The sequence below is a fragment of the Aplidium turbinatum genome, chromosome 9 (assembly GCF_918807975.1).
Source record: "Aplidium turbinatum chromosome 9, kaAplTurb1.1, whole genome shotgun sequence".
In the NCBI taxonomy this organism is placed as follows: Eukaryota; Metazoa; Chordata; class Ascidiacea; order Aplousobranchia; family Polyclinidae; genus Aplidium; species Aplidium turbinatum.
In genome coordinates, this window is record NC_137480.1 from 6,505,063 (window position 1) to 6,531,988 (window position 26,926).

At 38.2% G+C, this 26,926-nt stretch overlaps 1 protein-coding gene across 1 annotated transcript in view; it reads right to left on the reverse strand.

Moving 5' to 3' along the window:
* Nucleotides 1-7,180: 7,180 nt before the first annotated feature.
* The window catches only part of LOC145776627 (uncharacterized), a 46,176-nt gene continuing 26,430 nt past the window's right edge, over nucleotides 7,181-26,926 (reverse strand). The window contains exons 11-14 of the mRNA XM_082587857.1: nucleotides 25,997-26,299; nucleotides 20,173-20,522; nucleotides 8,147-8,364; nucleotides 7,181-7,822 (exon numbers count right to left, since the gene is read on the reverse strand). Coding sequence (XP_082443983.1) covers nucleotides 7,485-7,822; nucleotides 8,147-8,364; nucleotides 20,173-20,522; nucleotides 25,997-26,299 — 1,209 coding nt within the window. The 3' untranslated portion in view covers nucleotides 7,181-7,484. The remainder of the gene's footprint in view (nucleotides 7,823-8,146; nucleotides 8,365-20,172; nucleotides 20,523-25,996; nucleotides 26,300-26,926) is intronic.

Sequence of the window (26,926 nt, forward strand, 5' to 3'; positions counted from 1 at the left end):
AAGCCGAAGGAAAATTATTTCAATTCACGCGTTTACCATTTGGTGTTACTAACGGTGTGTCGTTTTTTCAACGAATTGTTGACAAACTTATCGAAAAGCATAATTTGACTGACACCTATGCCTATCTTGATAATATAACTGTGTGTGGCAATGATCGAGCAGATCATGACGCGAAATTAAACGCCTTGTTTGCTGCAGCTAAAGCCGAGGGCTTAACTTTTAATGAATCGAAATGTGTTTTTGCTCGTAATGAGATTGACTTACTGGGTTATAGACTTTCACACCGTAAAATCAAACCTGACCCCGAACGCCTTAAACCCTTGCTCGAACTTACCTTGCCGAAATCTAAACCAGAATTACAACGGGTTTTGGGAATGTTTTCTTACTATGCCAAATGGGTACCTGATTTCTCTGAAAAGGTTAGACCTTTAGTACAATCCAATCTATCATCTTCTTTTCCTCTACCCTCTGACGCTATTAAAAGCTTCGAAACTTTACGTGAGGGTCTTGCATCTGCTTGCCTCACCAGTGTCAAAGAAGGAATTCCATTTGTAGTGGAGTGCGACGCTTCGGAGCATACCTTAGCTGCCACTTTAAATCAGGGAGGGCAACCTGTTGCCTTTCACTCTAGAACATTTTCTCGTTGCGAAGCAAACTATTCAACTGTAGAAAAAGAAGCTTCGGCTATCATGGATGCGGTTAGAAAGTGGAGCCATTTATTACATGGCCGCAAGTTTACTCTTCTGACAGATCAAAGGGCCGTTTCCTTCATGTTTGACCCAAAACGACTAGGTAAAATTAAAAACAACAAAATCCAGCTCTGGCGTGCCGAATTGGGAAATTTCGATTACGACATCTTGCATCGACCCGGTTAAAGCAATCTAGTTCCAGATGCGTTATCCAGAGCGTGTACACTATTTTCTAACTCGCCCGATCTTACCAAAATCCATGAAAAACTCGGGCACCCTGGCATTACACGTTTGTCCCATTTCATTCGCACTAAAAATCTGCCTTTTTCTATGGAAGATGTCAAATATGTTTGTTTGCACTGCAAAGTCTGCGCTGAATTAAAACCTCGATTTTATCGTAAACCAGCCGAATTGTTGATTAAATCGATGAGACCATGGGAAAGACTTAGCATTGACTTTAAAGGACCCCTCGATGGCAGGAATAAGTATATGTTGATTGTTGTTGATGAATATAGTCGCTATCCTTTCGCATTTGCATGTAAAGACATGACTTCACCCACTGTTATTCGATGCCTTGGTCAACTCTTTTCTTTATTTGGTCATCCATTGTATATCCACAGCGACCGAGGCGCTTCATTCATGTCTCAAGATCTCAAGCAATATCTTTCAGGCAGAGGAATTGCGAGTAGTCGGAGTACACCATACCACCCTACCGGCAACTCTCAATGTGAAAGAATTAACCAAACTGTTTGGAGAACTGTCAAACTCTTGTTAAGAACGTATGACCAGCCTGAGAGCTGCTGGGAGGCAGTTCTACCCGAAGCTCTGCACGCAGTACGATCTCTCTTATGCACTGCAACCAACACCACTCCCCACGAACGATTTCTGGGGTTTAGTCGTCGAAGTATGTTCGGTCAATCTCTTCCTAGCTGGCTTATCCAGCCAGGACCAGTCCTACTCCGACGTTTTGTCCGAAATAAAAGCGATCCGCTTGTGGAAGAGGTCGAGCTATTGGACGCAAACCAGAGTTTCGCCCATGTGCGATTTCCCAATGGTCGGGAATCTTCCGTCTCAACCAACGATCTTGCCCCAACACCTAGAAAAGGATCAAACAATGATAACATGATTTCTACTTCTGAATCTCCCTCTCAAACTTCACTCACACAACAAAATCTTACATCAGAACCTCCATGTACACAACAAAACCCTTCACCAGAAACCGCAGGTACACAGCAAAATCTTACACCAGATATTGATGCAGATGCTCATACTTCTTCGGAATCTAATCATGAAATGACTAAATCTCCCTTAACCATTTCTACGCACCCGAGACGTTCTTCTAGAGTAACTAGACCACCAGAAAGATATGGTCACAATATATACGATGTTTGAGGTGCCTGTTGGTAATGCATTTATTTATCATGTATGAAATGTATCTGTTTGTTATTATATCGTTTTGTCAATTTGTTATTGTATTATTCGAAGATGGTGTTCCGAAGATGAAGGAGGGAAGAATGTGGTATTTACGTCTTGACAACATCTGCAATTTGTGTTTGGTAGTTATGCCATCTGCTGCTTGATTAAGAAGCGCGATGCCTCTGGCACCACAAGCATTCTTTCCTTTCAACTGCTTTGCCAGAGCGTCGCAGTCTTGTGTTTGAAACTATATGTTACAGTAGAAGTTTGTGTTGTATGCCTACTACGTTACCTATTGCTATCAGTTTGTCTTTAGTTCTTATTGTTTTGTATTTCTATATTTCAGTGAATAAAAGCCTCAATTGGTTATTAAATGTTTCATCTCAACAAGCAAATTCACTAAAACTTCACTTAGAATGGTACAGGGTGTAAATGACTTTTCTTTTATTCTATTCTTCTAATTTCAATGTATCTGGTGAAATCATATTATATATGAAACAATATAAAAAAAATGAGCTCTGTGTTTGATATATAATTTAGAAAAAAGGTATGCAAGTTTGGTAAGCCACACATGTCTGTCCGTTACCAAAAAATCTCAAAAAAGTTTTTTGTACAAACAACTATATGTTTTTTTTAACTTCTAACATATATTGACTATCTCACATTTAGCAGCACATATCAACCCTATACAATTAATTATCTTTCCTCCAATTTAAATCACTAGATTTATGGAAGTGTGATATTGTGTCTGTCCGTTAGCATATTTTTCATGAATTTGTGTAGATTGTAAATAGGGCTTTAAGCACCAAGACTGTCAAAGATGACTAGGTATGTAGTCAGAAAAGGAGGGTGGGAACTAGCCCTAGCGCATTAGACCCCCTTCATAAATTGAAAATAAATATTGAAGTAAAAAAAAATTATATGTAAATTTTTTTTATTAAAAAAAATTCCCATTATAATTGTGATTCGTTAATGAAGACCATGTTTTGAGTCAAGGAAATATCAAAGATGTTTGTTCTAACAATTGTTGGTTACTCGCTGCAAATGTCATTGACAAGTTTTGATTGCAAGTGAAGAGAGAGTAACTGTCAAATGTTATTCCAAAGCCAACATATCAGGATCAACATGGAGATGGCCAAAGGATGAGGAGTGAGGACATCCATGATTACCCTATAAGTGATGTTGGGCGGGCTATAGCCACTCCACGCCTTATTCCTGGAGGAGAGAGGAATGTTTCCTTTTACATACCAGAACTTCATCACATTTGGAGATACCATGACTCAAATTGTTTGAACTGACTTGAAAAAGGCGTAAATTTCCATGAATTAAAGATAATTTCAAAAATTTATATCCAATAAATGAACTACCGGTACTTTTATCTTCCACTAGTGACAAGTGACCACTACGATGAAGCAAATATTGATAAGAATATAAAAATATAGTAAGGAATGAAAGAACAAGGGTAAAAAAACACTTCAGCAGGGCTGGAAAAAGCAGGGTAGCATCACTATTTGGAAATGTATGACAACAAATTCGGAAATGCATGTAATTTATGTATATGATTGTAATGGTAGCCTAAGAATATTAAAACAATTTTTTTGTACAAAAAAATTTTTTTTAACCAAAATTGTCCGAAATTGCAAACCATAATTTTTCCTATTCGGAAATAAACAGTTTTTCCATCACTTTGGTTCAATGTAGCAAAAAAATCAGAAATGAGATACTGTAGAGTCTGTCCGTTACTTTTTAGATTGTCTGTCCGTTACTTTATATCAAGGTTTTGAACTAATTGGTGCGCAAACACTGCATCAGGGATTAGCAAAAAATACTACTTTTAAGATGGGGGGTAGTTCTCAAATTTAAAAAAAAACATTGATCTATTGCATTTGGGAGCTGAATTTAGATAGAAAGTGCATGAGAAGTCTGACTAGTGGTTTTTCCAATTTTATCTGTCTGTCCGTTACTTTATTTCAATAGTCCGTAAAATTGGTAATACTGAAACCAGACCCAAAATGTTTTCCTACACAAACCATCATACTTAGTAGTTTTAACACGCTGAGTATTGTGGAGCTGGGGCTCTTGTGGTCTTCAAATTTAAAGATTTTCGCATCAATGTCTGTCCGTTACCAAATTTTGTTTTTGAAATATCACCAAAAGCAGCTCACTGTGCCTATGGAAGACTTAACCATCGTATTTTCAACAACCATGCTATATCTATCCGCGCAAAAATTATGGTCTTCCTGGCAGTCGTTCTGTCTACCCTTCTCTATGCTTGTGAAACTTGGACATTATACCGCCGTGACATCAAACGTTTTGAGAATTTTCATCAGAGGAAACTGAGGCAAATGCTAGGTACTCGTTGGGAAGATTATCTTACCAACGATGCAATCCTTGATCGCGCTAGGTTGCCCAGTTTAGAAGCCACCATATTGAAACACCGCCTTCGCTGGACAGGGCATGTCATACGAATGGACCCAACGAGGCTTCCACGAATAATGCTTTATGGTAAACTAGAGACAGGAAAGAGACCCTCGGAAGACCAAAAATGAGATAAAAACATCAGCTGAAAATGTCCCTCAACCATGCAAACATTGATCTGGATTCATGTGAACTACTTGGTAGCGACAAATCACTTTGTAGAAAAAGAATTAGGGAAGGCACCAAAATTTTTGAAAAAAACAGGATACAAAAAGCCCAAGAAAAACGAAACACTAGAAAAGAAAAGCTAAAACTACCACGTCCTCCACCCTCCATACAATGTGACTTTTGCCCACGTCTTTTCCATCATAGACTGCTGGGCCTCCAAAGCCACATACGACATCACCATCCAAAACCAAATTCAATTTGAAGACAAAAGCAATGCTCGGACACGAGCTGGAGCCGACGACGAGTAGGGTATCAGTACTGTTGTTCAACCCAATTGCTGTCGGTACCTTGTAATCGTTGGTCATTTGCATAATAGACTATACTAGATACGTTTGAAACGAAAGTAGCTGCTGATTAATTATTATACAGTACAATGGACAGGTCTAAATGGAAGAGGAAGATTTGTTGTCGCAATTACTTGTAGAAAGATACAAATTAAAGGTAGAAAAATGGTCACCCTTTGTTTACCCTACAGCGATTTTCAATATAAGATAACCAGATAAAGATTGAAACAACAACTTTTCAAGTTTTTTGAAAAGTTTATTAATTAATCATAAAATAACAAAGTAGAAACTTGAATTTTTTATCCAAAATAAAGTACACTTTTGTACTGTATGTGACGTGTGAGTGCTGGTTCTGCATCTGCATGAAATTATTCTGTTCTAATTATTTTTCAAATCGTATTGCACCACGATTTTACAAATAATAATATAGCTTGTTTCTGTTATCTGCTGTGACCGTAGGTCTACTCAATCGCCTACGACGTTTATTTTTAAACTTTTTCTATCCCAAAACAACTGAAAACAACAAAGTTGTAAATTCTTGTGCCTTGTCATTTCTTGTGAGCACCATCTTGCCCACTTGTAAACTCACAAGTGGGATTTTATTTCTGTAAACGTGGGTCCACATACCTTTTTGACGACAGTGACTGAAATGTGTTAAAAGCAGGGCTGTGAAGTCGGAAGGATTTCCGGTGTCCGGAGTCGTTACAAAAAGGCCAACTCCGACTTGATACAAAACGATAAACAATAAAATTTTTGTTTGCGACCTCTTTTCAAAATATTGTTTCTTGTTCTCAGTATTAGGCTTTACAACTTCACCAGAAAATAAAAGTGTTTGTTCTTGTTATTTTTTATGAAAGTAGCCGTTTCAATTTCGATCACAACTTAAAGTAAAATCAAATTTTGAAAAAATAAAAAAGAACAAAAATTAAAAAAAATCTGGCAACCTCCCAAAATCCGGCAATGCTGAAGTCGGAGTTGGAGTCGGCCAGTTATAAATTGAGGAGTGGGAGTCGTAATTTTTTCGCCCGACTCCACAGCCCTGGTTGAAACCGTGTTTATGAATTTTAAACCGAAAATGTGTAGTCAATGTTAAGCATTGGGCATTTGAATCTCTTTGAATGTTGGGAAAAATAAAGTTTTTCTTTCATCCTTTCTACAAGCCGTATTCTTCACTAAATTCAACGAGTTTACTTCCCAAGCCCAATTCTTTGCCACTTGATTTTAACAAGAATTTCAACATAACAAAAATTCCAAAAAATAACCAACCTAAAATTTGAGGCCAAAAAAAGCAAATAGTTTGGCAGGAGATCTGAGGTTGCACCCTAGGTATTTGTTATACATTTGACCTTTTTGGTCAACTTATGTTGTGGCCCAATGATGCCTTTTTTTCAATTCACTCACTTTGTAATTGATCACATTTATCAAATTAAAACTATATTTCTTTGTAAATTACTAGGTTTGGTTTGAAATTGAATTTATTAAGTCTAAAATATTTTTTTCCAACCCATCGAAGGATATCAATAATTTATTTGCTTATAAAGTTTTGTTTAGTCTTGCAGTGAAATTTCGAAAATTGGTCTTCGTCTCAGCCTTTTCCTATTAAAGGGATATTTTTCACCTTATATCTCTGTTAGTACTGGAAAAGGTTAATTTAATTAATAATCAGTCGAATAAGCAATGTGCTTAAATTGGAATATAGCATGATTTTCTAGACTTTGATGTGCAAATACAATATTAAGTAGCCTACTTTTTAAATCCGCGCGTGTACAGCTCTGCATGTGAAATTATTAAAATGTAATTGAGCGAGTGAAGCAAAAAAGAAATGTTTGCAAACACATAAAAAATAACATGTTTTTCTCAATTTTGACAGGCATATGACCCTGATGCGCTTTGGATATGAGTCTGCATGCGTGTAGGCCTACCTGCACCAAGAGTTATTTCCCTATTTACTTTCGTTTTCTCCTCAATGAAGATTTACCTCTATCAGAAGCGGATAAAAAAATTGGGGCCATCATGATCGACGAAGCAAAAACATTATTGAAGGAAACCTCTCTACTGAGAACCTGCCTCTGTTTGCATAAAAAGATCTGATTAAAACTCGCATAATCGGTTACATTTTTATTAAAGTTTAAGCACTTACGTCTTCATCAAGCCAGAATACAATATTACTGCTTGCCTTCCTTGTAAATGTCTTTCCTGTTTTGCCTATTTACAATAATAACTTAATGCTTGTTTTGATATAGCGCTGTTGCGTTGCTCATCAGCGTTTTACAAAGCAGACAGTGTCAATGCAGCCGTATAGTGGCGCAACTGAGTACAATAAAAGACTAATACAAACTAGAAAGTGATAAATTTGTGCTTCAGTCATTCACATAACTTCAATACATTCATAGCTTTCGCATTGCAAGATTTTTCAACACATTTTAATGCGATATCTTTTTTGTGGCTCTTAAAGACTTGAACTTCCGGGTAAAGTCTCCATTTTTGTGTGTTCTTGTACTCTTGTGCCACTTCGAGATGTGGTCATTTGTTCAGTTGTACCGCGTGATGACGCCGACGCCCTGTTTTGTTGAAGAAACTTCATCAGTTTTGATATAATTTTGTCAAAAAGATCCGAGTAAAGTATGGGATTGAGTGCACTGTTGATGGGCAGTAGAACAATGGCGGATACCACGTAAACCATACCGGGCAATGGAACCCCACCAGCGTAGAGAAAAGTCATCACTGTAAGCGGAACCCAGCAGCAAAAATCCGTTGTCAAAAGTCGAAAGATCTTTTTTTGCAAAGCTGTAAATAAACACAAAATATGATTTGCCACATTTCGAATAAGATCAAAGTTACGATTTATTAATAGAATTACGCCCGTTAGTTGAACATTTAGATTAAGTGGACGGGAAGGCAAGGAAGCTAATTTTCGTGTCCACATTGGGACATGCCTTTAATTGTCTTGCCAAAGACACAACCACATGCTCTTGAGCGATGTCGAACTGACGCCCTTTCGAGTGCCGTTCTCAAGCTCTCACCACTTTGCTATGCAGTATGGATTACAGACATTTGAGCCATCAATATTTTTGCTTAATTACTTCAATGCGTCGAATCTTAACAGTTTACCGGCATTTCTACTGTCGATCTTCATTCTGCTATCTGATGCCATTCCAGCTGCATTCATGGATGTACGTCTCGTGTGAATGACAATGAAAGCGTACGCAGCTGCGATGTATACGAATGCCAGAAAGTTGAACGTCGCAGTCGCAAACGAGAATGCAAATGCGCCATCTTTCGGTGTCTGGAAGAGCCGCGGTATACAGACGCTACTGGCGCTGTAATATCTAAATTGAAGTGAGTTGTTTTCATACAACAGATACTATTAACTAAGATGCATTGTTTAACTATTACAGATACTATTACAAAAAGTCTGAAACCTACAAAGTAAACCCAAAACGAGAAGCGCTGATTAACAAAGGCATGCGAATGAATACAAAGCAAAGGAGAAAACCTAAGTGGAACGAAAGCAAGGTGCGTTGTTTTAACGAAAACAAACCAAGATACACAACACCTCCCAAATAAAAATTATGACCACCCACAACGAAGCGTGGTTGGCGTCTTCTGTGACCGCCTCAATATATGTCAATGATTCGAGACCGATGACGATGATGAGTTCTTGGTTGCGATTGGCGTCGAAGGATCTTCGGTTGAAATCGGTGTCGATGGATCAGGAACCTCGTCGGCTGTCGACGAATCGGGAACCTTGTCGGCTGTCGATGACGACGTGAAGGTAGTCTCCCCTGGATCGCCGTCTTCCGGCGAGATGTAACGCAGACGTAGCTAGTTGATATGGCGTCTCCATATTGGACCTCGAGGGTCCACTCGAAACTGCAAACTACGACTCCCATGTCGCTTCACCACGGCGGCAGGAACCAAACGAAGGCTTCGACTTTGCCTAGAACCAAAGCACAAAGCATAACAAGGATCACCAACATCGAACTTAATTGTTTTCTGTTTTTTTTTTTTCGGGGCGGAGGGCTCGTCGACGTTTGGTGATCTGAGCGGAGGAAGAAAGTAAGATATCTAATTTACTACGTGATTGGCGGTGGTTTAATAACTCACTAGGAGAGTAACCACTGGCGAATGATTTTAGACAAGACCGGATCCTTAGAAGTTTCCTTGCGCAAAGTGGAAGAATCAGAATGACTCACCTGCGAGTCCAACGTATCAATTTCGCAAACAATATCAATATCATCTGTACATTCGTCCCCATCATAAATTGGGTCATCTTTGGACGGAAGACAGCTCAAGGCGTCAGAATTTTGATGGTGCATTGTTTTACGATATTCTATAGTATAATTAAATTGACTCGAAAACAACGCCCAGCGTGCTAACCGGTTAACCACCAGCGAAGGGGTAGGCTTATCTGGACCAAAGCGTAAAAGCAAAGGCTTATGATCAGTTAACAAAATAAAAATTCCTACCGTAGATGTATTGGTAGAATTTCTACAAAGTGAAGATGATAGACAAAGCCTTCTTTTGGATTTGGCTGTAGTTTCTTTGAGATCCTGTCAAGATTTTTGTCACTTTGGCTATTGGCCTCTCGCTTCCGTCCGGGGAGCAGTGAAACAGTGTGGCGCCAATACCCACGCTTGATGCGTCGCATGCAATTCCTAAAGGAATCAACGGGTTAAAGTGTACGAGAACATCGTCTGTGGAAAGAAACGTTTTCAATTTTTCAAAAGCGCATTTTTCTTTGTGTTCCCATCTCCAAGAAACACCACTCTTGGTTAAATGAAATAACGGTTGCGCTACCGTAGAAAAATCTTGGGGCATAAACTTAGAATAAAATTGAACAGACCCCAGAAAAGAACGTAATGTGCCATCATTGCAAGGAGCAGGCACGTTCAGTATGGCATCGACTTTAGGACACTTAGAAATCCCTTGTTTAGAAAGAACATAGCCTAGGTACTCGATATTTGCCTGGGTAAATTTACATTTTTCTTTCCTACATCTAAAACCTTTCGAAGATAAACGATCGAGTAGTCGTTTAAGGTTCAGGAAATGCTCTTCTGCTGTAGCTCCACTTATCAAAATGTCATCCAGGTAGACTGCTACACCTGGAAGGTCACTAGTTAGATCATCCATTATCTTTTGGAAAGAGCTTGAAGCAAAAGAGATTCCGAACGGCATAACATTTTGTAGTAAAACCCCTCTATGGGTACTTAATGCCAATATTTTTCAACTCATTGGACCTAGCCTAACCTGGTTATAAGCACTTGCCAGGTCAATCTTAGTGAACCCGTGGCCACTCTCTAGTTTAGGCTAAGCATTAAATCCTCTGGAAGAGGCAAAGGGTGCCTGTGAGTTTTAAGTTGTGGATTAACCGTCGAAGAATAGTAACCCACAAATTCTTAATTTGGGTTTCTTACCTTCGTTGAAGCCTTACGAACTGGTACTACAGGAGTTCCCCAGTCGCAAAATTGTACAGGTGTCCAGATACCTTTTCTATGCCGGCGACATAGGCAAGAGCTGTCTTTTTGAATGGCGAAAAGCACTGGTCTGGGCTTTGAAAACACTGGTATACAATCACAGTTGAACTCAATCTTTGATTCGTAATCCTGAAGACAACCTAATTCAGGTTTATATATGTCTTCGTATTGGTCACATAACTCGGCACATGATTTTTGCAAGTTAAAATCTATGTCGTTGTGACAATGAATAGGATGTAAAGATGAAGAAAAGAACTTATCTACCGAAATATCTAGTGCTTGAATAGCATCACGCCCTAATAGGTTAACTTAAGTTTAGGTACTTCACATAGGCTACCATAAATTGAACTGTGGTCGTCTTTCCCGATTTGTTACAGCTCGCCTCGGCTGTGAAAGATTCAATAATAGGCATCGAGTGCTTACTTGCCGGCTGATAACGTAGCTGCGGAGTCTGCAAGTTAGGTTTGCCTAGCTGTGACCAAACTTCAGAAGAGATGAAATTTCAATCTGTAGCTGTATCAAGTTCCAATAAGGCAAGAAATGACTTAATAAAAATTCGAACCTCGAGTTTAGGAACTTTACACGACGAATTATGAATAGTAGTTACGGTACCTCCTGTACGCAGTTGACCGTAGAAGAATGCACTTGTGCGGCTTTCTTTCGACAGGCGGATTGTAGGCTACATGCCCGGTAAGCTTACAGAAATGACAGACCGCATTTTTACATCCGCAGTGGTTAGCCTGGTGATTAGAATTACCACATCGATAGCACTTACTTTGCTTGTTCGGCTGTTCGCATTAGCACTGACCAGTGTAGCTTTCTTGAAAGGAAATCGTCTATCGGTAGCCTACCTTTAACGTTATGTATCCCCGAAGGTTCAGTGCCAAACATCGTCTCCTTAGCCACTTTGGCAGCGTCTTCAGTTTCTATGGCTATTTCAAGAGCACGTAAAAAAGTAAGATCGTCAGGTTTAATTTTAAAGAGAGCTTCATGAATTGCTTCGTTTCCTACCGAGCACATAAAACAAGTACGCAAAGCTTCGTCTAAAGGATTAATATAGTAAAAAAGTCGCACGTGGCAGCAGCTTGCCTTATTCGTGCACCCAATTCTGGAACAGTCTCACATGGTTTTCGCTTCAAGTTGCTCCAAAAGCAAAATCTTTCTCGATTAACGAAGCGCTTAGGGTCGAACTGTGCCTTCATGTAATTCGAAATTTTCTCCATTGTAAGTTCATTAATTGGCTTTGCTGTAGACTATTGTGCGGCCAGATTGGGGGTCATCTTGTCAATGCTGGCTTACTGGTTGGTGAGGAAAACTTGAGCCTTCTTATCATCAGGAATGGACTGTGCTTTTACCAATGTGCAAAAACGGGACCAGTAATCAGTCCAAAGTTCTAAAGTTGAATCAAACTCACAAAATTTAGGAATGGCTTGAGATCTGGATGTTGGTTTTCCGATTCGTCAGGAATTTTGAGGGCTGAAATGAACTCTTTCAGTTGTAGTTCATGATGACGTTCTTGCTGCTGCAATTGTTGCTGTTGCATTTGTTATCGCATCTGTTATTCTTTCTGCTGCATGTGTTGTCGCATCTGTTCTAACTGTGACTGCATCAATTCCACGACCTTTTCCATCTTGAGTAGAAGTTAATTGTAAAGGCTAAACATGATCACTCTGCGTACCATTGTAAGCTTCTCGTTCAGTCGATCAAAATCCCAACTTCGTCGCCAAATAAATTTGTTGTATTTTTAAACTCATACCACGAGTAGGGTGCCACAGGCGCCCTCATGTGGCCGAAATTACCTGAACTTTTTTTCTGGTGTGACATTTCACATATTAAGGCACTTTGCAAAGTTTGATTGAGATTGGACAAAAATTGGATGTGCAGATTGAAAACGAAAGTCTAAACTGAAATACAGTAAAATTAGGGGATTTCCTTAGTTTGAAACATCAGTTTTTTTGCTATTTCTCATCTTTTTCTCAACATTGAAACAAGGTAAATTCAAGAATTAGGTTAGGAGACCAGTGCCAGTATGTCAAGATCTCAATTGAGGTCAAGCATGACAGCTCTGCGCCTGTTACATTGTTTCACCATCTTGCAACATTGAATCAACATAGCTGACTTGACCTCACTCAGGGTCTTGGCATAACGGCTTTAGTATTTCTTCTTCTGTTGAATCAGTATTGCAGCGCCCAGGAAAGCTTAGTATTAAACTCATGCAAGTTGTGACTTAATCTGGGAGAATATAACAGACAGCAAAGATAAGGCAGGTAGCCTACTGTAAGAAAGGGTTATGTTACCTTCGCTTCTTGCATGTAAGGCTAATAATAATGTTGCAAAACCTATGGTTGTATTGTTTTTTAGGTTATTCTACTAATGATAATTGATACGGTAGTGCTTTTACAAATCGGTCTGGTTAGTATTACAATAATGAACAGCCAGTCTCAGAATGCTGAGAAACAGTATCTTCTTCTTTCTACTATTCCAACGAAAGATGATCAGAAAATCAAGGGAAGTAAACTGCCAACTTATGATCAAGTGATTTTAAGCTTTCTTGCCTTTAAGCAGAAGCTTGAATCTCAAAATCTCACGAAAAGGAAAATCCAAACATTAGTGGATGCAGCAAACGAGACAGTGAAGGACATCTTAACGTTTTACTACAAAGCTAATATTCCAACAATTCATCCAAAAAAATGGCTCAAAAAATTCAATCTTTTCGAGATGAAATGAGTCTTATCTTCAAAATTCAGATCGAATACCTCCATAGGAGTGATGGAAAGCAATCGGAAAGGATTAAGGAATTTAAAAAGAAGCTTCAATTGACCTTTCCTTTCTGGCCTCGCGATGTAATAAAGAAGATGTCAATTGAGGAAGATAAAGAATTTTTGTGGAGCATGCAAACTACCAGAGAGGCGTCAATGGCAGGGAGAGACAATGCTTTGCGTAAGACGTTGAAACGAAAACATTCTAGAAAAGAAGCAGAAGTGCAAAGGAAAGAAAAAGAAATAAAACGTCAAGAGGCTGAATCCAACAGCAAAAGTAACATTTCACTTTCTTCTAGCGATGATACCAGTGATAAGGTGACTGCAGTTAACACTGCCGAGCCTTCTACATCCACAGGAAGTAAAAGGAGTCACCGTCGAGTTATAAAAACCGGTATCACAATATTTGTACCACGCGACATTTTACAATCACCTGGTTAAGTGGCCACAAGTTTACGAAACAGAATAACACCAACTGCATTATCTGCACTGCAACACTACACTCGTTAATCAAGAGTTGTTCTGGTGAAAGTATTCGCGTAAACTTAAACCACATAACTGCTCAAAGGTATAGAGTTGAAACGATTTTCAATATTTCTGAAGTGGTTAAAAAAGGTTGGGTACCTCCTGAAGTTGGAACCATTCATTGGGATGGTAAAATGATGGAGTCACTAACAAACCCTAATAAGCAAGTTGATAGGCTTCCGATATTACTATCAGGTATTGGAGGCTCAAAACTGCTTGGTGTTCCTTATTTGCCTACACAAACATCCGATCCAAAAGGAAAGCAAATGTAGCCAATGCAAGCATGGAATTGTTAAACAATTGGAACTGTACTGCATGTCTTGCTGTCATGGTGTTTGACACCACAAGTAGCAATACGGGCTACAAAACTGCAGCCTGTATCCAAATGCAAGATCATCTTGGAAAAGACCTACTTTGGGCAGCATGCAGGCATCATATTGGGGAGATAATACTGATGCATGTTTGGGAAGAACTCAAAATAGAAAGCTGCAGTGGACCCAACATTTCCATATTTCAACGCTTTAAAAACAATTTTCAAACTCTTTCTGATAGCGCATCAGGTTGTTTTCATACATCAAAATCGCACGAGGAAATTGATCTGCTTGCCAGCAAGCGGGAAGAATTGTCTGAGCTGATAAATCAGATGAAGCTCCATCCAGAATCATCCAAATTTTTAAGAAGCGACTACTTAGAACTTTTGAATTTGTGTCAATTGTACTTGAACATTGAGCCACCTACCAGTAAGGATATGTCTCTCCAATGACCTGGTGCATTACACAGAGCCAGGTGGATGAGCAAACTTATATATTCACTGAAAATTGTGCTCTTACAAGACGAAATTCATAAATTGCCCCAAAAAAATGCCATCATGAAAGCATCTCAACTCGAAAAGTGAAAGAGGCTTCTACAATTTACAGTTTATTTCTATGTATCATGGTGGTTTACATCCCCCATTAGCTGTGATGCTCCGCTGAATGACCTACAATTATTACAAGCATTGTCTGCATACAGAGAAATTGATTCAACAGTTTCTCAATGCGCACTCAAAGCTTTTAAGAAACATTTGTGGTATTTAACCGAGGAAATGATTCCATTATCACTGTTTAGTGCCAATATTTCTAATGCTGATAAGGATGCAATTTCTCAGAAATTGCAACAACAGAACAATAATGGGATTTTCCTGAAAAGATTTGGAATTGGATTTGGAAAGCCAATTTTTCCAGATGTCACTGAACTTAGTGGCCCATGACTTGTCAACTTCAAACCTTGAAGAACGCTACCAAAACATTCTCCAAGTAGTCGAAAATGCGAGGAAGGTATTACCTAATCAATGTACTCGACAACTGACTATGTTTAATGCGTAAAGATCCAGATTTTTGTTTTTGAGTCCAAGTTCCGTACAAACAAAGCTGAGATTTTGATCTTCAAAGACCAAAAAGTTTTCAATAAACAAAAACGATTAGTTAATGATTTTACTTTTGATTCTTCAGATGCTGTAATAATTTCATCTTAATAGGCATTTTCTTTACATGGATCCTTTTTTATAATGCATGAAACCTCATTTATTTTTAGGCATTTTTCATAAATTGTTGAACATATACAATTGACGCATGGTCTGTACGGTTGTAAATTAGCAAGTAAGTTTACCAGAAAGTGTTCGAAGTTCAAATACTCCGTAACTGAGAAGAAATGTCTGAGTTTTGATGATCTAGAGAGGATTTTACTATTGAAATTGTGCAAATTTATCTTTAAAAACTTTAAACTTAATCTGCACGTCCAAATTTTATCAAAACTTATTGAAATTTCTCACATATGCTTTTTCTACCAAGTGTCACATATAAAAAAAAGTTCAGGTGTATCGGACGCAATTTTAATTTTTGAGGGGCGCCTGTGGCACCCTAACCACGAGTCATACTAGAGTTATCTTTTATTATAAAATTGTGCAACCAAGATATAGTGTGAAACCTACAAAGTATGCCCAAAACGAGAAGCGCTGATTAACCAAAGCATGCGGATGAATACAAAGCAAAAGAGAAGACCTAAGGGGAACGAAAGCAAGGTGCGTTGTCTCATGGACTTCTAAATAATAGAATCTGGACTGGAAATGCAGTGTACAACAGTTGGCCAAACAGTTGGGCCAACAGCCAAGTTTAAGGTTAGTTACTAAGGTATCCAAAAACCTCCCTTAGCGAATAACCCTAACTCGTACAGTGCTGGTACTGTACGAGAAGGGGTGGGACAGCAACTGAAAAAGCACTAAAATAAGAATTGGTAACTTTTTGGCCAACTGTTGTACACTGCGTAAAGTCGGTTTCCAGTCCAAATTCTAATATTTAGAAGTCCATGCGTTGTCATAACGAAAGCAAACCAAAATTCACAACAGTAAGGTGTTTCGGGGAATAGTAAGGATGCATGGCTGGCATAGCCGTACGAGCCAGGGGGACAGGGTGGGCTGCCTCCCCCCCTGTTGTTTCAACACGTCGCCAATTCGGGAAAAATCTTGCGATTATTAGGGCAAAAATTGCTATATGAAAAGCTACAAAGTTGCATGAATTAAGAAAAAATATAAATTAATGTCTTTTACCTGTCAAACTAATAGATTAAGTAGCCTATTAGATTGGACTATTATTTTTATAACTTATTCTGTAAAGGTCCTTGCCTATTTACCAGTCTTCTTTACTTCTATACTACACTACTAATGAAGGGAAGAAGGTTTTGAGAGTGTACCCAATTATTATTATGTAGTCTAGTAGGCCTAACCCAATTATTATTCTACTATACATTGCCAATGAAGGTGGGGAAGTCTCTGTACTTTACCTGTTTTTCACCCCATTAATTACCAGTAACAGTTATTATGTGCTACCAGCCTAATTTTTTCAAGATATTTCTAACCCAAGATAATTTTTTCCAGATTATTCCAATGTCATATTAGTACGAGGTTTGAAGAAATATATTTAAATAGCTTACTTTACAGTAGTATCTGGAGTAAGAGATGGCAAATTCTGTTAGGCCTATAGAACACTTAAAAGTGCTTAAGTCCATCATTTGTGTCTAAAAGTGCCTAAGTCCAGCAATTTTGAAGAAAAGTGCATAAGTCCAAAAAAGAATATTATCAATATTTTTTGACAAGTTCTACTAAAAAATCAATTAATAGTGCAATCAGAACTAGGTTGGGGTTGTAGACACTGACATATGGTAAAAACAAAAAAATCTTTTAAATCTTGATTTTACAATGCAATTGAAAACTGTACATGTCAATATCTCCTTAGTAGTATTTTGTGACTTAGTCACTTTTCGTTCTAAACGCTGCATTTAATCAACTGCATCATGCCAATTTAGGCAGCCACCAAAATATGCCTCTTTTTTTTATAATATCCATAAATACATCATCTTGATTTGGGCAACTACAAAATATGAATTTATATAAATCTGGTGAATACTTTTATAAAACAATTCAGGTGGAATGGTTACAGTACTTTTTCAACCATAAACGGATATAGCTAAGCAAAACAACATTTAACAAAAAGTGTTATACCTGTTACATGTAATGTTAATGTTGTGGTAGTGCTTAGCTTTGTTTGGTTACTTTTATAAAACTACCCAAATTAAAATGATGCAGTTGCGCCCCCCCCCCCCCCCAAAAAAAAAATATATTTAGTTTGTTTATGCAACTGTGTCATGTTAATTTCACCAACATTTAAAATGCTACTGCTGAAATACGTAATCTCAAACCAATCATAATACAGTATAATATTCATTTATTTCAAAGCTTTCAAACTCAAAACCTGCCATGCAAGCTAGCAAAATATTTGCTTTGCAAGATCTTGTGTGAATTATGGCAGCTCCACTTGTTTTCATTAATATCTTGACTTCTGTTCTGTGGAGACAGATCCAGTTGTTTGCATTAATTAACCTGCTTTTTCTGGTTGCAAAAACTGTTGGCAAGCTGCATGCATAGAAAGTGTTCCTTGTGATGATGTAGAAAGCATTTTTTATAGTTTTTAGCTCAAGCATTCAACAGTTACTGCTGCACGATAGCATGCATTGGTTATGTGTACTGTACTATAGTTTACTGCAGATGTATAGCACTTGGTTCTGATGTTTAGCAGTTAGCAAGCGCTTGCAATACTGCAGAAATTTGACTATGAGAACAACATACCTAAAACATTATATCTGGATGTGTATGCTTATCTTTATTTTAATATTACCTCATTGGCATAGATATTATACAATGGAGAATTAGTTAAAGCATTTGAATGCATACTCAATGAGATGTTTTAACACAGAGAAGTTATTTTTAAGATAAGCAATGGATTCTAGAAAAATATCGTACAGACATAAGATGGAATGTACAGCGTGCAAATAATAATTGACTTATAAAATTTGATTTAGATTGTTTATCATTTAAAATGAAGTTTTGGTGAAGGGTTGGATTTGGTCAAGTTTAGGTGGCCACTAGATGGAGCTAGTAGTATTTTGGGACTTGATATTAACTTAGTTGGTTAGATCTATGCTTGTACTTTTCAACGATAGCAAATCTGTTGAAATTGAGCAAGAAATGAATAAATGGGAGACAATTGATTATCGTGATCACGCAGGGCGTGAACTGAAAGACGATCGATTCGCCATTGAAATGCATTGGGCAAAAGCTTCGTTGGGGGGCTGTCTTCGAACAACGATTGCTTGCATATTAAATAAGATATAAAAATGAAAGTTAGCCCTTCAATAAACAGTCACATGTTCTTTTAATTGGTTGTCGTTTAATGCTTTTATCATTGCAAATAAACTTTTGATTATGGTTTAAATTTGGTCAAGTTTAGGTGGCCACTAGATGGAGCTAGTAGTATTTTAAGACTTGGTATCAACTTAGTTGGTTAGATCTATGCTTGTGCTTTCTAACGATCGCAAATTTGTTTAAATTGAACAACAAATCAATAAATGGGAGAGAATTTCCTTCCGGTGTGTTTCATTGCATTTCCACCCTGCACTTCCTCCTTCATAATAGTCCATTCCAATGTGTGTGACGTATTATGACGTCATCATTTTGTCCAGTTGACCAACAGGGCGTTTTGTGAAAGAGCACCGTTTTTTATTGGTGGTGTGTAAAACAATATTTGTTACTGGATGCAACCTAATTCGTACCATGAACAATTCGTACCGTTAGTTCGTACCTTGAAAAGATCGAGAGGAAAAATTAAAAAAGCCGAAGTCGCTGATCGGAGTTTCCGAAAACAAACAAAACTCTTAGGATCACTACCGAAAATTTTAAAATGTTTGCGGAAACTGCGAAAAAAACGGAAACTGTGATCAGCGACTTCGGCTTTGTTCTATTTTTTTCTCTCGATCTTTTCAGTTTGTTTGTTTGCGGAAACTCCAATCAGAACCTAACCTAACCCTATCTAACCTTAACCCTTTTAAAATGTTTGCGCAAACTGCGATCAGCGACTTCGACAAACTCTTAGGAACAATACGGGAAATTTTTAAATGTTTGCGGAAACTGCGGAAAAACGGAAACTCCGTTTCAGTTTGTTTGTTTACGGAAACTGCGATCAGCGATTTCGGCTTTGTGTTATTTTTTTCTCTCGATCTTTTTAGGGGGAAAATTTTAAAATGTTTGCGGAAACTCCGATCAGCGACTTCGTCTTTCATAATTTTTTCTCTCGATCTTTTTAAGGTACGAACTGACGGTGCGAATTGTTCATATTAATACGAATTAGATACGCACCCTTTGTTACTCCTACCTACCATGCCAAAGTGCAGAAGCATCGAGCAATGCACAAACAAGGCATCTTCAAAGATGAATTCAGTTGTTCTATCTTGATTACTTTCAGGGCCGGATTTAGCTAATTGGGGCCCGGGGCACTTTCAGATCGGGGGGCCCCCGTGCAAAAAAATTTACCTCTACAACTACAGTAGCATTAATCCAGTACTGTACAGCATTTTGCAGAAGCTTTAAAGGCTGAAAGGAAAAATTATAACACAAAGTCACATTTTTCCACGTAGGGAAGCCCTTCAAAAGTCGGGGGGGGGGGGGGGCGGGGCAACTGACCTCTCTGCCTCCCCCCTCCTAAATCCGGGCCTGATTACTTTGGTAAGAAATTATAGCTAGCTGGTGATGTTGTTATGTTAGTTTTTCACTGTTATCATGCACTGCATACATTATATTTGGGCAATTTCTATAAAACCGTGCAGATTTGGGCAAATTTACGTTCTGCCCCCCCAAAATGGTTTGGTCTCGTACGGCTATGATGGTTGGTATTGCATTTGTGTATTTTCAAAACAGCTTTTTGACACGAAAGATCGCATAAATGTTTATAAACAAACTTTCTGCTTTGAAAAAAAAATGCTATTTTCAAGTATTTAAGTTACAACTCACCCCAAATGTGTGGTAAATTTGAACGAACTGGACAAATTTAGATTATGCACAACGCTCTGAAATTCTTTCCAAGAAACAGCAGCTTGGATTTGTGTCAAAATTTCATCGGGATTTGTAACTTGTTGGCTTGGCACATACGTCACTGATCTCATTGCCCAGGATTTAGCGGAGTCAAAACTGACAACTGAATTGCTAAAAAACGATTTTTGCGAAATTAAAGCCGTATTAGCGAAGATGTATTGAAGGTTTTCAGCCAGAGGAGCAAAAGCTAAAACAAAAGATAGAAGCCACCCAGTTCCAATCAAGAGGTACATTGTAGATGCTTTTGGCTTGATCGAGGCTTCAAATGGCTGAAAATACAAATAACGTTATGAAAGGTTTAAATATTGTGTGCTGTAGATCATACACAGTAAATACAGCAAACATTAATTGAAATATTTTGGATTTTTTTAAATTACAACATACGTTCAACTGATTACAAGTCAAGTCATTGCTGGAGGAGATAAAGTTTTATAATCAATTGATAAGGGTCACACTAGTCAATCATCATAAGCCTATCATCAGGACTGAAGGGTGATAACACAATTCAACAACATAGACTAGTTCAACAAATGCAGAATATTGTCATATCGTCATGTCTGCCTTATCTGTGGATGGTCAGCAAATCCTGGGAGCTGTAAGGCTAATTTCATTTGGAGAAGTGAAGATCCGTGGAAGAACGATGAACTTGAAGATTGTGACTGAGACAACATTACTTTGTATAAAAAAATATAAGCGACATAACGTCGTAAAAAAAACTATTAATAATGTAAAATGAAATTGAAGCCAGCTTTCGAATGTAAATGAGACAAAAAGTAGGGTACCGGACAACATGGGAACTGATTGACAATGTTTTTCTGACAAGAGGATGATACCGAGAGGAAGTTGAAGAGAAAGCTGACAAATTTGTGTATTTGGATTCACTGTCACCAATAAGCTTCTAATTTAGATTCGAAGATTAATTGGTGATATCGCTTATTTGGCTCTGAAGGACTGAGAGGAATAAAGGCTTTAACCCTATTCGGACTAAGCTATTTTTGTGAGGTAATGGCCTGAAGTGTGGACTTATTCCATCCACACTTTCATTTGCTAATAACTTTTGATATAAAAACGTTACGAGGTTGCTTTTTCGCAAAGTTAAAGCAAAATCATTGACAAACTGGTTAAAATTTTAAGTGGACGCACATACTTTACCAGTTTTTGCTATTGTTTTTTTGCTAAAAGTAGTCATTTTTTTTTAATTTTTCTGATGTCTCCGTCATAATCTCCTGAAAACGCTAATATCTTCGTTAAAGGCACACGGTCCACTCATGCATGTAATCCGAAATGGTCAGTAGTCATGTAGGTCACGCAGTAAATCTTAGAAGGCACAAAACAATACAAATGTTTGCTAACTTGCTTGTACAAGATGATAAAGTTTTTCAGATGACCTGGCAATTTTAGGAGTAGGGTGTCAAAAACTGCTGATAACTAAAAAACTATACCACATAAAAATGTCATTTTATCACTAAAACAAAGATGAATAATTTTTAGGAAAAGTCATAAAACTTCAGCTAATTTGAGCCAGTAACTTTTATGTAATCGATGAAAGTTTTAGGTATGGATGGAACCCGTCCACCCGTTAGTCCGAATAGGGTTAAGTGTAGATATGAATAAACACACTCCTGCTCAAACTAGACTCGACAATCAAACACTCCTACATGAAGATGTTTAAGTGTTGTGCAAGTTTTTGATTAGTTTGTTTTCTAGCTATCTTTTCCTTCGTATAAAATTTTTTTTTTCTGTAGACTCCATTTCATCCGGGTCAGATTTCCGGGCAACACTAAAAGGCGGAAATGCGGAAACGCGGAAATAAGCCGAAATAACTTTAAAATTAAAACAGTCATAGTATTTAATGATCTCACAATTGCTTCTAAATAATATCTTTCAATGATATTTCAACATAAAAGTAGGTGCGGTGGTGAGTTGTTGTTAAAAATCGAATTTCCGCCTTTTTCCTGTTTAAATAAATTCCTTTCAATTTTCGAAATTTACTCCAATTTACTGTGGAATTAAAACAGTCAAAGTATTTAATGATCTCACAATTGCTTCTAAACAATATCTTTCAATGATATTTCAACATAAAAGTAGGTTTGGTGGTGAGTTGTTAAAAATCGCATTTCCGCCCTTTTCCATGTTGCAACATTTCATTCTTTCATGATGAAGTTATCGCTATGTTAAACAATATGGACGCCAAGATCGTATTTCCGCGTTTTCTACATCGGCATTAAATCGCTACTTCTGCGGACAATACGCCATTTTACGCCCGGCTTATTTCCGCGTTCCGCATTTCCGCCTTTTAGTGTTGCCCCAGATTTCCAGGCAATTTTGAAGCAGCCAGATGATGATAGAATCTTTCATAATTGAGAGATCAACTGCCCTTGGTAAAGTATAAGTCGGAAAGAGGAAGAGCATGTAATCATTGCTTTTTTCTTCTGCACCACAGTTGCATGCCACCGATGCTGATAGGCATTATTATTGAACATATTACATATTTATGATATGATTACATATTTACTGTAATTCCATATTTATGAACCAAGGATCCGAAGCGCCCATTGCTTGTGCGGAGGTGATTCAGTCCTACACAGGCAGGTCGATTGAGCTCCTTTCTTTGTGGAATGAGTCCAGCGTCGGAGACAAATGAGTGAGTACGGAAATGTTGTGAGCAGGGCCCGATTTAGCTGATGGGGGGCCCGGGGCACTTTTAGATCGGGGGACCCCCGTGCAAAAACCACCTCTACGTCTACAATAGCATTAATATAGCACTGCACAGCATTTTGCATAAACTTTAAAGGCTGAAAGGAAGAAAATAACACAAAATCACATTTTTTTCACGTAGGGGGCCCTTGAAAAGTCGGGGGGCCCGGGGAGCCTGCACCCTCTGCCCCCCTAAATCCGGGCCTGGTTGTGAGTAAACTCTTCTATTCAGGTGTTTGTGATCTAAGATGAAGCAGTGATGTTATGCTTCAGTAGGGATTGCGCTTGAGCAACAAAGAGGTTTCTTGATTTGAGGTGTTTTTTTATCCCCAATCTGGTGATGTAGCTGTGGAGCGCATGGAGTGCCTTCAGCAACCGGCAAGCCAGGAAGAGTGTGGCAGCTTAGCGAAGATCAGCTCTGCCGTGATTTTGGTAAACCTAATATCCGCCATTTTGCCAAAAATGACTTTTTCTCATTTTTCTACGCTTAAGACTTCATGCATCTCCTGACAAAAATTTGTGCCCCAGTCTAGTATGGTTTTCGAGATAATTGGTGTGTAAAACCTAACATATTCTAATCTGTGCAAGGATAATTTTCTGAAACCTAACATATTCATCTACTCCAATCACGTAACAGGATATCATCAGTCGTCACGTGACAGCCATAATTTTAGCAGCAATAGCAGCAGTCTATTTCACCACATCTTACTTACATCTCTTGAGTTGCATGAAGCGGATTTAATAGCGTTTGATAAAGTAGATTGGGCTAAAATGTTGTTAAGCACAAAGTAAGCTTAATTATGTAGGCTAGCCTAAAAATGTCCATCGGAACACACTAACTTTTCTTTTCATTAAATGCCGTATCATTTACGTCTCGCCGATCAGTTTGATTTTTCGTAGCCTACTGATGGTGTACTCAGTGGCGGCTCGTGCCATGGGACTGCAGGGCTACAGCCCCACCTGAAAGAACGAGAAGAGGGAAAATATGTTTTCCTCTGTGTTTGTCCGACCCGGTTACTTTTTCACTTAAGAATTGCGGATCGAAAATTAAAATATTAAAAGTTTTGTTTGGCAACACCGGTATTGTGCAAACTGCTCTGCAGCCCAAGATTCTGGATTTCAAGCGCTCTGATTGGCTGAAAATTATCCTTGAAGCTCCACCTCATTTGGTATTTTACAGCAATTTTTGAATCTGTTGGAGCTGCATAGAAAACAGCCCCACCTAACCGAATAACTTTATAGACTTTTTAAAGTTAGTTTTTATTTCGCAGAGTAGCGATCAGCCATGAATGTAGAAGTGTTAGGGTATTCAACAGGTTATAGGAAGTGCTAGTCCAGCCTAGGGCATCTCAAAACCACTTGAACTTTGTATACAACGGCTAGGCTAGTGAAGACTAAGTTCAATACTAGTAAAGTTTGTCTCCAAATTAATAGCCTACTGTTAGTTTTTTCAAATTATAGCTTAGGAATACATCAACTTTTTTACAAAGTTTGAATGCATTTTTTTCAAAATTTGGGGTAAAAACATGCTCAGAACGCTCCAAATTTAATGTAATTTTTCAAAAATTTCTGGGAGAGACCCCCCAGATCCCCCTCCGCGAGAAGGCGAACTCAGCGACGGGCTTCGCCCCCGGATTATTTATTGCAGCCCCACTGATCACAATCACCACCAGCCTCCACTGGATGTACTGATGGCTTAGTTGACTTTGCGGTACGCTAAATAACTTAAGCTTGCATACGATTATCAAGATTTTAAATCAGAGGCCCGGGAGTACGCTACTCAGTGTGTTTTGTCATTTTTAATCAACCGTACTAGATGCTGTGTAGCCAATAAGCCAATGCAGTAGGCTACAGTAGCCTTAAATGAAGGCATGGTTAGGCCTATTAAGTAAGCTACCAGCAACTGATTTTAAATCGGCGATAGTCTTTAACCTAGCAGGCTTCTGTGATATCAGCAAAATTATCTACAGATTACAGTGACGAAATGATACACAGTTGTAGGAGAAATTTAGGGGCTTACCGGTAGGCCTACTTTAGGTTTGATTTAGGCTTACAAAGCCAACATAGCTTGGCCAAAGCCAACATTTAGTTTATATGAGGCTTATCATACAAAAATATAACATTACATAAGCCAATAAGGCGGTTAAAGCCAACATCGAGAGTATAATCATACAAACCTAATACTTTTTTTTATAACTAGCCTAGTTATCTGGCAAAACCAAATATACGCCATGTTTTAATAAACAAACAAAAACCTGGCTCAAATTTCATTCTTAGAAATTTTGTTTGATTGTCCGTTCCAGCCTTACAAAAGTCAACTTCGAAAGTTTTACTTTGGTAATTTTACAGCTATAAACACAAAAAGTCATTTATCTCGAAAACTTGAAAATGGCGGATATTAGGTTCTGCCAAATCACGGCAGAGCTGACCGATGCCTGAAAAAACTGGTAAAAACTCAGTGGATGTAGGTTTTAGGCATCAGTTGATGGGTTTGTCGAACAAGTGAGTATGAGCACTACGGCTCCATACAGGGGCGCAGTACTCTGCGGAAGAAATGGACAAGAGCCAGGGTTGTGATGCGCAAAGTTACTGCTCTTGCACCCGAGCTCGTGCCTGCCAATCGAAAAATAAGGACAACGTGTGATATTGTGATATTACTTTCTTGCGGAATGATTCCAAGTGATGACGGTATGTGAGAGTCATGTACAAACTAGCACCGAAGCAAACTGGTGTGGAGTGAAAAGGCAGAAAATTTTCATTGATGTTGATTTTCAATACGCTTTTGATGTTGATTTTCAGCTCACCCTTTATGCTTTCCTGTTGTTCAGATAGAAAATAGTCGACGGGCAGATAAAAATCTTCCCGCTAATGGATTTTTCATCGATTTCTGATATGTTTAAAGTTGAACTTTCTGAATATATATTAACAGAGACCCATGAAAAATTATAGCCTAGAACTCTTTCTGTTTCCCAAAATAATTTTTAAAACGTTGATATTCTCTTGAATGGCATTGATTTAGAGATCAAACTCTTAATTCGTTACATACCTTCAAAACAACATACAAGCGGCATGAGGTTAACAGGATCATGGTGATCACTGATGCTTCACTTGAAAGCACAACCAGCACGCCCATCGCTGTGCAAACCGAGCTAGACAACCAGTGGAGCTGATGAAGGCAAAATACTCCATCATATACAACTCCCGCTATGCCAAGCATGATGAGGTATATTCCCATAAGAAGATCTGCGATTGCCAGGTTGAGTAGCAGCATGTGATTTGTACGCAGTGAAATAGAGCTTGATCTTTCGAACATTTTTGACATAGTCTTTATTTTTGTACATACAACAACCTAAAACAGTATAATCGGTTATTTCAACGTTGATAAAAAGTAACAAAATAGTCATCAAACAGTAGGCTACTAGATGATATATTGGTGGCTTGGAGCAGCGGGTAGGGAGCTTGCTTTCTAGTCATACTGTCCTGGTTCGACTCCCCGCTTAAGCTGATTGTTGAAAAAACACCGCTCACCTCTACCCTCTATCAATTGATGGGTATAGTTGCTGAAGAAAAGGTGGCACAGGGAAAGAAACTGGTCACCCTACTCTTGTTAGTGCCGAAGACTTGGAATAATGGTGACATTATCATCTCATGCTCAAATAAGATCATAAGGTTTTAAAGCATTCATTATATAGTCAGTCGTGCTGACTGATAAAAAGTCTAGAAATAAAGCTAGTTACCATTGCTAACATCTTGTGGTAGTCTAGGTTGTAATCACCAGAAAAAAACAAGATATTACTTAATAAAAGACTATATTTTGTATTTTCTTTGCATTGGAAATACGAAAGATTGAAATTGATCACATTGCAAATAACATATTAGGGTTGACAGATTAAAAAACAATGAAAAACATGCTTGAATGGAATGTTAGTTGTTACATCTCGTTTTCGTCGTCGTCGTCTGAGCTTCTGGGGCCGAG